At 39.9% G+C, this 11,927-nt stretch overlaps 1 protein-coding gene across 1 annotated transcript in view; it reads left to right on the forward strand.

Moving 5' to 3' along the window:
• cadps2 (Ca++-dependent secretion activator 2) overlaps positions 1 to 11,927 on the forward strand; it is a 131,299-nt gene that overhangs the window by 100,997 nt on the left and 18,375 nt on the right. The window contains exons 19-22 of the mRNA XM_078282866.1: positions 1,215 to 1,362; positions 5,128 to 5,142; positions 7,484 to 7,558; positions 7,912 to 7,995. Coding sequence (XP_078138992.1) covers positions 1,215 to 1,362; positions 5,128 to 5,142; positions 7,484 to 7,558; positions 7,912 to 7,995 — 322 coding nt within the window. The remainder of the gene's footprint in view (positions 1 to 1,214; positions 1,363 to 5,127; positions 5,143 to 7,483; positions 7,559 to 7,911; positions 7,996 to 11,927) is intronic.

Raw genomic sequence — 11,927 nt, forward strand, 5'->3', positions numbered from 1 at the left:
TCTCTTTGTGTTTCTCATATCTGTCTTCTGCTGGATCCTTTTCTTCTCTTTATTTGCTATCAAGCCTTTATGATAAACTATTGCAACTATTGCTTTACATAAATTCCTTTTTGTTTTTTTCTTTCTTTGTCCACCGCCATTTATTTGCGGGAGACCAAGAAACAAAACTAGTTTGGAACATTTGTTGTTAGGAACAGGTGAAAACAGTCGCTCATTATGTTAACTCATCATGTTACTGTATATAGTTTCTCAAATCAGAAAAATAAGCGGTATTTTATATTGTAAACCTGCAGCGTAACTGATGCTGATCATCACCACAAACTGTAGGAAACACTCGGGGTCGTATCTGACACCCGGTGTCGTTGCTAGTTTCCGACCGACGCAGTTGTCGTTTTCACGCCCAGCGCCCACGTTGTTTAAACAGCAAATGTACTTGCGCCCACCTTTGTGTGGTCAGGCGCATTGTTGGCGCATTGCTATCTTGAGGCAGCGGAAAGCAATTGCGCCATTGACCAACAAAAACCTGGTCTAAAGTCTGGTGCAGTATTTTCCTGCTAAGGCGCATTATTCAGATAGTAAGATGTCTCTCTCTCTCTTTCAAACACACACACACACACACACACACAACGTTACCATGCAAAATAGAAAAATAGGATAATCTACTATGAAAATTTGCACTTTACTTCCTTCCTGACATGTATTTTGTTGCCACGTACATGTCCCGTTAACCATCATCACACATTGCCAATTGCTAAGTACGCAACCTACAACCAAGAAAAGCAACACAGTAAATATGTAAAAAGCACAGCCCAGCAAAAAGTCATGAAAATAACCTGCAAAGGCATCTGACCTTCACCCGACGCACAACGTGGGCCTAACGACGCACACACACATCGCCATCACGCACGAGCAGATCCGTTCCCTCAACAGAAAGCAATTTGGATTTGGACACGCCCTAAATGCACTTTAGACCATGCGCCATACATCGTTTAAATAAGGCCCTAAGACTCTTTCAGTAAAATCAGGATTCAGCTGCAGCAGCTTCATTTAGTCAAACTTCTGCTGTGGTACAATGCAATAACATAAATACAGAATATAATAAATTCACAGGAATATTTCTTGGTAAAATTGTTGCAGAGACTTGCTGATAATTAAGGTAACGAAGTGTGTTTAAGTGTAAGTTGCAGTGTGTATCTTGTATTTTTGTCCCGCAGAACAAAATCAGCGTTCGATGGCAAAATGCAGAAAGCCGGCAAGTCGACGGACTTCCGCGTCTCGCTGTCCGTCTGCACCATGTTCAACGTGCTGATGGACGCCAAGAAGCAGAGCTCCAAACTCTGTGTGCTGGACGCCGGCCAGGAGGTACGACCCGCATCACATTTACATATTTACATTATGTTTACATCGTAGGCGTTTAGCTGAAGCTCAGGAAGGCGATCGGTATCTTCCTCAGGAACTCTTCGTTGCTGTTGGACACGCTGACTGGTCCAGTCGGCTGTTTGGAAATCAAACCTGTGAGTTTTCTGTCACAGGACAGAATCTCCACCCTGCCTCCCTCCGCTCACTGTCAGAAACACCAAGCCCTCACAGAGCTGTGACAGGTTTTGCTAGTGGAACATTTCCAGGCGGTAAAAGCAGCATAAATTATCGACAAAAATATCCGTTATGATTTTTTTAATTCACCCGAGTTTTGGGGGCGTCCCGGTGCTTCAGCGGTTTAAGGCTCGTACCATGTGACCCATGTCCCGGGTTTGAATCCGACCCAGGACCTTTGTCGCATGTCATCATGTCATTAAAACATCTGCATGAGGCATTTATTTTCAGCCATAATTTAAACGAGTTACATCAAACTGTGTCAGATCAGCTGCGATTTGAGATCGATTCTGACCCAGGACCTTTGTCACGTCATCCCTCTCTCTCTCTCTCTCTCTCTCTCTCTCCCTATCTTCCCTGTCTTTGAACTATCTAATAAAGGCAAAAAAGGACAAAAAATAATCTACAAAAATGAAAACACCAAACACTTATAGAACTGTGACAGGCTTTGCTAGTAGAACCTTCACAGCCGGTAAAAGCAGCGTAATCTAATTCTGACCGACAAAAATATCCGTTAACGCGAAATCTGCATGAGGCTTTTATTTACATCAAACTGTCAGATCAGCCACAGTTTGAGATCTAATTATAGTTTGTAACATATTTAATTATGATATAAAAAAATGCAACAGGTTCCCCCGTAACATCCAGCGAGCGGAGAGCACGGTGCTGTGGTTGTCGAGGCGGCGGCGCGGCAGCAGCTGGCAGACGGATGATGGCCGTGAAGCCTCTCCGCCGCAGCCTTGGCGGCGCTGAGAGCGAAACGCTCTGCCACCCTCTGCCACCCTGCGTCTTGACAGGGAGCTAAGCTTCCTGCTCTCTTAACCTTCAGCTCGCTCTCTCGCTCCCTCCGCCGCCGCCGCCACCGCCACCGCTCCCTTTATCACCCAGAGCTGTGAAACCGGCCTGGAAAAGACTCCGTAGACCAAGTTACACCGATATATACTGATCCAGACCGACTCTGAGGCAGCATATTGATCGGATTCCACACCAAATTACTGTTATTATTATTAGTGGTAGTAGTATTATCAGAGGTGGGGACTTGAGACTTGACTTGACTTGGGTTCTGGTGACTTGGGACTTGACTCTGACTTGTACTTTGATGACTTGAAAAGGTTTCTAAAGTCTTGACTTGAGATCTTGTGTTTGTGTAAATGACTTAGATTGAAAGTGATGAGATTTGTTCCAGCGGACGACTGAATTTAAATTCTGTTTTCTGAATTTGTATGGAATGATTGAATTTATTGAAGTTGAAACTGATTATAGAAATCAAACTCATGATGCTCTTACCAAGTTTTTATCCTATTAAAACCATATTGCATTGAAAAGTCCTAGATATTTAGTTTTCTTTAAGATATTAAATTGATACTGGACTCTTGATTTGTTCTGACTTGACTTGCTGCTCTACATTTAGACTTGAGACTTGACATTAATGACTTGGACTTGACTTGGACTTGACTTGCTGTTCTACATTTAGACTTAGGACTTGACTTGAGACTTGAGACTGACTTGGGACTTGAGCAAAGTTGACTTGGTCACACCTCTGTTTATTATTATTATTATTATTAGTATTATCCTGGTTTCGGCAGCTTCAATCCCAAGATATGAATACCAGCCTGTTGGTCATAAACCAGAGACAGTATTATATATAGACAGGTCACTCTATCACTTTTGAACAGGAAAATCCGTAACACTAAAGATGGCGGCTCCGACAGCGTAAAAAGTGTCGTCAGCGAAAGTGATCAATCGACAACTTTGTGTGCATATTGTTACCGAGACGGAGCTGAGTGAACCCACTTTCCTTAAAGGGACTTTGTCGTCAGTGCCATGAGGTCAAAGGTCGAGGGTGAAGTGAGTCAGAGGCTTCTGGCTGCAGATGAGCAGACCAGAGAGACCAGAGAGACTGACAGTGAGAACTACAGGACAGTTAGAAAAAGTGAGACTCGTTTTTTTTAGATATTGTCAGAATCTGCTTTGTCACAGTCCTGTCTCACACCTTTTTTCACCTATTTGCAATTATTGATAAATGTATTATTTTCTCCGGATTTCGATGTTTGACAGCTGATTCTCAGACTGTTCCTCCAGACAACAGCAGTGAATGGAGAGAGAAAAAAAACACAATTCTCCAGTCTGCTCTACCGGAGCAACAGATCACAGAATCACTGATTTGGGGGTTTTATCATGAAGGAAGAGACAAGACTCTACCAGAGTCACACAGAGATTTAACAGGCTGACAGATTGACTGAAGCTGCCTGGCTTCATCTTGAAGAATGCTGTGAATGTAAAAATATATTTTCACGTTGGAAGAAAATACTTCCATTAGTTTGTTGGATCATTGTCACAACATTACCACAAATAGTGTATTATATGATAGAAAATATAATAACTGTTTGTCATGGTGAATGTGCCGCCTTCAACAAATGGAAAATGTTCTTGTCCATCTTTGAGAAAAAAATGTGCTGAAGTAATTCTAGCTTGCTGCAGTACAACAAAACTCTATTCAGCACGGTGCCGCTGTACATGCTATATCATTCAGTTTCTCCAGATAAAATTCATTCAGCAAAGCTTCACCTATGAAAAACCTTGATAATAAAATGTGTAGAGTTCTGCGTTTGAAGTCGTTTTTGTCCGGAACCTCCTCCGACTTTCTAAAGGAAAAGATTTTACAACTCTGCTGCTGGTTTTACACATTTTCTTTTTACACTTGTGAGATAAAATTGGCTTCCAGATTGCAGTGAGTCCTGAGACTCTGAGAAAATTTCCACGCAAGATATTTTAGATAGAGATGGACGATCTGCTTCTCTCCTGATACGATTCAATACGTGATCTGAGCTTCAGGATCAATACAACCAGGATACCATGTGATCAATAAAAGTTCAGTGACAACAAAGTCTGACTGTGCAGAATTCTGTTTATTTCCGAGACACAAATCTTTCTAGCGATGCCATTGGCTGCTAGAATGTAAACAACAATTTAAAAATGTCATTACAAAGTGACAATAATATAATTTGGATGGAGAGCTTGTGAAACTGTGATGATCAAGAGACATTTAATATTTCTAGTTGATTGCCGTGAACAAAATGTGTGTCTGCATTAGACAGCTCAACATCCAAGATGAAAGGTTTGATTCTAATTCAAGACTCTGTTGTTTCTAATGGAAAGTTTGGTACATTGGACATAAAACACAATATATAATCACAGTAAATATGAATAGAAAATATAAATAGAGGTAAACTACAGAAGTACACAAGACATTATATTAAACAATGGAAAGGGCATTAGATTGAAGATATTTTCAGTTCTACATTTATTTCTGCTTAAAGTTAATGAGTTTTAAATATTCTGAATGAATTTTCGCAGGTTGAGTCCCACCTGATCTGCAGCAGTTTCCTCTAGACATTTTTGTAAATGTTTGACTGCTGTTGACTGAAGCTGACTGTGCCTGCCTTGTCTCTCTGTCCCGTGTCTCCATGTCTCTCTGTCCCGTGTCTCCATGTCTCCATGTCCCCGTCCCGCTCGTCATTGTTTGAATCCCAGATTGACAAACAATGGGTAAGTCCCTCCATCTCCTCATCTCCCTGCTTCCTACCTCTCACCTCTTTACATTCGCCTCGCTCTGCTTCAACTCTGACAAATCTCATTTATTTTAAATGTTCCACCATGAGAATAAAACCCAAATCAGCTCCACACATCTTTCTGGTCTTTTAAATACCAGTTTATTCTAATTTCCTTGGAAGCTGTTTTGTAAAAGTCCCAAAACTCAAACTCCCAAAAAGCATCAAATCTAGTCTACATTAGTTCTGTAGGAGGTCGGCTGTTTAAACTGGAGTTACACCCACATACAGCATCTATAGATCCAAACTAATTCATTGGATTCTGCACCAAATTATGCCCAAATTACTATTATTATTAGTATTAGTATTATTATTATTATTAGAAGTAGTTAGGCTTGGGCGATTTCCAAAATTTAATATCGCGATCCTGTCCCGCCAAAATAAGTGAATATCAGTTTTGAATGCGACTGAGCCTTCTGAACCTAAAACACAAAGACAGAATTTATTGTGAATCAGATCAATTTAATCAAGCATCGACAGATTTACTGTAAGTAGAATTCAAAGTAAAATTCAAGTTTCTCAAAATGGCGCGTTTGGATGTTCAGATGTCGCGGTGTAGACGGCGCCCGCTGACCCCTGACCCCTGACCTCTGACCCCGCCCACTCAAGACTCGGTTCGCCCGGTCTGAGTCGGAGTCGAGCCGAACTCGCCGGCGATCTGCGGCGAAACGCTCCGCTACCCGCCGACACAAAAGACCTCCGGCCGTTTGTGAGGCGGCGGCGGCGGCGAGCGGCGGCCGCTGCCTCGTGTCTGCCGCTCCTCTCATCTGAAAGCAAGACCGCCAAACTTTCTGTGAAGTGCAGAAATCACTTTGCTCCGTCTCGGCGGAGGCGGGAGAGTTCAGCCGGCGGGCGAGCAGACAGAGGAGAGACGGCCTCCTGTCAATCTGCACTTGACAGTTTAATCTATCAGGAGACTTTTAATGGAATCTCTTTTTACAGCCCCGTTAAATAGACCCATTACACCGGCAGATAGACTCAGTTTTAGTAAAGAAATCAGTGAAAATGCTAATGCGCTGTCGTCTATGATTTTGTTGTGGAGGTAATTTAAATGGAGTGGCGTTTCAAAATACCAACAGGCTTCTGAATGGAAAACATACCACAGCTGAAGGAGCGGCGCTTGGCAGCTCACGACCAAATAAATGTTTTTAAAAGAAATAATTGTTCTTTTCAGTTTTTGCGGCGCACATGGCAAAGACCACACAATTTCATCTCCTCTCTTTTTTTTGGCCGCCTCTGTAAAAAAGCCAAAAGCAGCAATGTTAATTGAGGTAAGAAAAAAAAAGAGAGAGAGAGAGAGAGAGAGAAAGCCCTCAAGATTTGCCAGAAAAATTCGGCTTCGCTGAAAGAGAGCTGCCATTTTGCGGACTTGTGGGGAAAAAAAAAAAAAAAAAGGAGCCGAAAGGAAAATGAGGGCCGGCGCCGGCGACCTCCTGGACCCGCAATTTGTCAGCGATCTGTGAGCTTTGTTGATTGAAATTTTTAATTTGGGTGTTCTTTAGAGGGCCAGTGAAAGGGCATTGTCGCCAAGAGATGAACTCCCCCGCTGCTGAGCGGGCGGGCGAGCGAGGCGCCATTCAATGCCACCAATTGAAGCTCTCTCTCTCTCTCTCTCTCTCTCTCTCTCTCTCTTTCTTTCTATACCCTCTCTCCTTTTGGCTGTCGTCGTTTTTTTTTTTTGTTGGTTTTTTTTTTTTTTTTTTTTTCAAGGGAAAAGGTGCCATGAATATGGGGGGGCAACGAGACATGAAATGGCGGATTAATTGAATCTTGTGTGAGCCTTTGGTCCTCGCAGCTGGACCGGTGCTTTAGAGGAATACAAGGCTGCTCTAATTGTGGCGAAGCACAAAAAGTATCCTTCAAATTCCTTCGCCTTCCAGCAGGACGGGAATGCCATTCAGCCGCATAATGGTCCTATTAGCTGCTTAACTCAGCGCCGTTACATGGGAAGATTTTTCACGCCTTGGTGTCTTGGGAAGGGTGTGTGTGTGGGAGGGGGCGGCGTCAGTGTGTGTGTGTGTGTGTGTGTGTGTGAGGAATGGAAGGGGGAGGGGGAGGGGGAGGGGGGGCGGTTGATGTTCATACGGAGTGTTGTGGTTTTCGTCCTCGTCCTTTGCGGCGGAGACAATAGTGTGTAAACGCTGCATCAAAGAAGCCAGGAGTCATTTTTAGCCTCTGTCTTCACCTCAGCTCGCCGAAATAATGAAATATTGCTTTTTTGTCTCTTCTCACATCCCCCCCCCCCCCCCCCCCCCCCCCCCCCCCCTCCCCCTCCTCAGCAACAGTACCACTCCAAAATCGATGTCCTGATTGACGAGGCTTTCAAAGACATGATTTCCTCCCTGGTCTCAAAGGTAAACGTCTGATTTTCTGTCTGATCTGAGTCGAATGCTGCTTCTCAAATCTGATTGGATCTTTTTTTTTTAACATATATATATATATATATATATATTATTTGCAGCTTTGTTAAGCTTTACACTTGCTAGTAATCATGATTATTTATTGTGTACATGGAATGAGAAATGCAAAAAATGATTGCAGGCACATTGGACTTTCTTCTACTCTGTTAATATCTGACTTAACATTTCCTGACAAATTCGCCTGTAACAAACAGTGTAAGACAGAATAAAGAGGTGAGAAGTTGCTAAAGCATTGAAAGGAACTCCGCCCCCCCCGCTAACGAGCGCTCCTGTCGTCCCCCTGGCAGTTTGCCGCTGTTTTAGACGGCGTTCTCTCCAAGCTCTCCAGATATGATGAAGGGACATTCTTCTCTTCCATCCTCTCTTTCACAGTAAGTAGCCATGTTTTTGTTCCTCGCCGGAGAACGCCGAGCTGTTTCTTTCACCGATGAGAAAGGCAACGTGTTATTTGTGGAAACCAGATCTTCCCGGCTCAACTTTTGTATCGTTATTCTTCTCCCCCTCCGCCCCCGCCCCGCCCCGCCCCCCCGCCTCAAAGGTGAAAGCGGCTGCCAAATATGTGGAAGTCCCCGTGAGTCTGTTCTGCTACTTTACTCACCCTGTTCATTACAGACCGACCTGTTGGTTTGCATTTCTGTCTCCATCCACATCCTGACAGAGGAAATGCTAAGCAGAGCTTCCACTGAACCGCTCATTCACTTGTTCTGTTTGAAGTTTGTCATCGTGTTAAACACATTTGACTACCAGTCAAAAGTTTGGACGCACCACATTTTTCTTTATTTTTACTATTTTCCACATTTTAGAATAACAGTAAAGACTCAAAACTATGAAATAACACAAATGGAATTATGCAGCGACCAAAAAAGTGTTAAACAAATCAAAACTATTTTAGATTTTAGATTCTTTGCCTTGATGGAAAGTCAAAGGCTTTGGAAAGAAATTCATACATAGGATCAACTTCACTATTTATATTTGTCTAAGAAACTCATTTCAAGCATTTAAGCAGAAGCCTTTAGATCAAAATGATTTAAGAGAATGAAACAGAACATTCAGTCAGGTTCAGACTGGTGACTGTAGTGTATTTTGCGACTTCACATCTAAACTAATTACCGGTGCTGTTGTCTGTGTGAATGCTGAGTGAGGTGCTGAGGTGTCGGCGGTGGCGAAGGCGGCGGACGGAGTCAAGCGGCTAATGAACGATGGCGGCGACGCGGCGGAGGTTCGGTCTGAGCGGAGGAGGGGTCGGGGGGGTCGGGGGGAAGCAGGCGGTCGCGTTCAGACGCAGGAGTCGAAGTGTCACTTCAGTGAAGCATGGCATTATGGGTCTTCCTCGGAGGAAACATGTTTGTCTGGCAATATTCAAGGTGTGAAGTGAAGAGTTTGCCTCCCAAATTAGATCTAGTTTGAAAAAAGTGACACCTACTCTACTGACTTTGTCGCTGAACTTTTATTGATCACATCGTATCCTGTTTTTATTGAATCCTGAACCTCAGATCATGTATCCAATCATATCAGGAGATAAGCAGATCGTCCATCGCTAATACATATATATACATATAGATACAGAGAGATATAGATACAGAGAGAGATAGATGTAGATACAGAGAGATAGAGATATAGATACATAAAGATAGAGATATAGATACATAAAGATAGAGATATAGATATAGATACAGAGAGATAGAGATATAGATACAGAGAGATAAATATAGATACAGAGAGATATAGATACAGAGAGATAAATATAGATACAGAGAGATATAGATACAGAGAGATAGAGATATAGATACAGAGAGATAGATGTAGATACAGAGAGATAGAGATATAGATACATAAAGATAGAGATATAGATGTAGATACAGAGAGATAGAGATATAGATACATAAAGATAGAGATATAGATATAGATACAGAGAGATAGAGATATAGATACAGAGAGATAGAGATATAGATATAGAGAGATAGAGATGTAGATATAGATATAGAGAGATATAGATACAGAAAGATATAGATACAGAGAGATAGAGATATATACAGAGATATAGATATAGATACAGAGAGATAGAGATATATACAGAGATATAGATACAGAAAGATATAGATACAGAGAGATAGAGATATATACAGAGATATAGATATAGATACAGAGAGATATAGATATAGAGATATATAGATATAGATACAGAAAGATATAGATACAGAGAGATAGAGATATAGATAGAGAGATATAGATATAGATACAGAGAGATAGAGATATAGATAGAGAGATAGAGATACAGAGAGATAGAGATATAGATACAGAGAGATAGCGATATAGATATAGATACAGAGAGATATAGATATAGATACAGAAAGATATAGATACAGAGATAGAGATATAGATATAGATACAGAGAGATAGAGATATAGATAGAGAGATATAGATGTAGATACAGAGAGATAGAGAGATAGATACAGAGATAGAGATATAGAGAGATAGAGATATAGATACAGAGAGATAGAGATATAGATATAGATATAGATACAGAGATAGAGATATAGATATAGATACAGAGAGATATAGATACAGAGAGATAGAGATATAGATACAGAGAGATATAGATATAGATACAGAGAGATAGAGATATAGATATAGATACAGAGAGATAGAGATATAGATATAGATACAGAGAGATAGAGATATAGATATAGATACAGAGAGATAGAGATATATAGATATAGATAAAGAGATAGAGATATAGATATAGAGAGATATAGATACAGAAAGATATAGATATAGATAGATAGATATAGATATAGATACAGAAAGATATAGATAGAGAGTTAGAGATATAGATACAGAGAGATAGAGATATAGATATAGATACAGAGAGATAGAGATATATAGATATAGATAAAGAGATAGAGATATAGATATAGAGAGATATAGATACAGAAAGATATAGATATAGATAGAGAGATATAGATATAGATACAGAAAGATATAGATAGAGAGATAGAGATATAGATACAGAGAGATAGAGATATAGCTACAGAGATATATAGATATAGATATAGATACAGAGAGAGAGATATAGATACAGAAAGATATAGATATAGATACAGAGAGATGGAGATATAGATATAAATACAGAGAGAGATATAGATATAGATACAGAAAGATATAGATAGAGAGATAGAGATATAGATACAGAGAGATACAGCTACAGAGATATAGATATAGATAGAGAGATAGAGATATAGATACAGAGATAGAGATATAGATACAGAGAGATATAGATACAGAAAGATATAGATATAGATACAGAGAGATATAGATATAGATAGAGAGATAGAGATATAGATACAGAGATAGAGATATAGATACAGAGAGATATAGATACAGAAAGATATAGATATAGATACAGAGAGATATAGATACAGAGAGATATAGATATAGATAGAGAGATAGAGATATAGATACAGAGATAGAGATATAGATACAGAGAGATATAGATAGAGAGATAGAGATATAGATACAGAGAGATATAGATATAGATACAGAGAGATATAGAGAGATAGAGATATAGATACAGAGAGATATAGATAGAGAGATAGAGATACAGCTACAGAGAGATATAGATATAGATACAGAGAGATATAGATAGAGAGATAGAGATATAGATACAGAGAGATAGAGATATAGATACAGAGAGATAGAGATAGAGAGATAGAGATACAGCTACAGAGAGATATAGATATAGATACAGAGAGATATAGATAGAGAGATATAGATATAGATACAGAGAGATATAGATAGAGAGATAGAGATATAGATACAGAGAGATAGAGATATAGATATAGAGAGATAGAGATATAGATACAGAGAGATATAGATAGAGAGATAGAGATACAGCTACAGAGATATAGATATAGATACAGAGAGATATAGATAGAGAGATATAGATATAGATACAGAGAGATATAGATAGAGAGATAGAGATATAGATACAGAGAGATAGAGATATAGATACAGAGAGATAGAGATATAGATACAGAGAGATAGAGATATAGATACAGAGAGATAGAGATATAGATACAGAGAGATAGAGATACAGAGAGATATAGATATAGATACAGAGAGATATAGATATAGATAGAGAGGTAGATACAGAGAGATATAGATATAGATACAGAGAGATATAGATATAGATATAGATAGAGAGAGATAGAGATATACTGTAGATATAGATACAGATATAGATATATATTATATTGAATGATGAATCATGAACATAATGATTTTTCCCCCAAATAGATATGGA

This window comes from Centroberyx gerrardi, chromosome 4 (assembly GCF_048128805.1).
Source record: "Centroberyx gerrardi isolate f3 chromosome 4, fCenGer3.hap1.cur.20231027, whole genome shotgun sequence".
NCBI classification, from domain to species: domain Eukaryota; kingdom Metazoa; phylum Chordata; class Actinopteri; order Beryciformes; family Berycidae; genus Centroberyx; species Centroberyx gerrardi.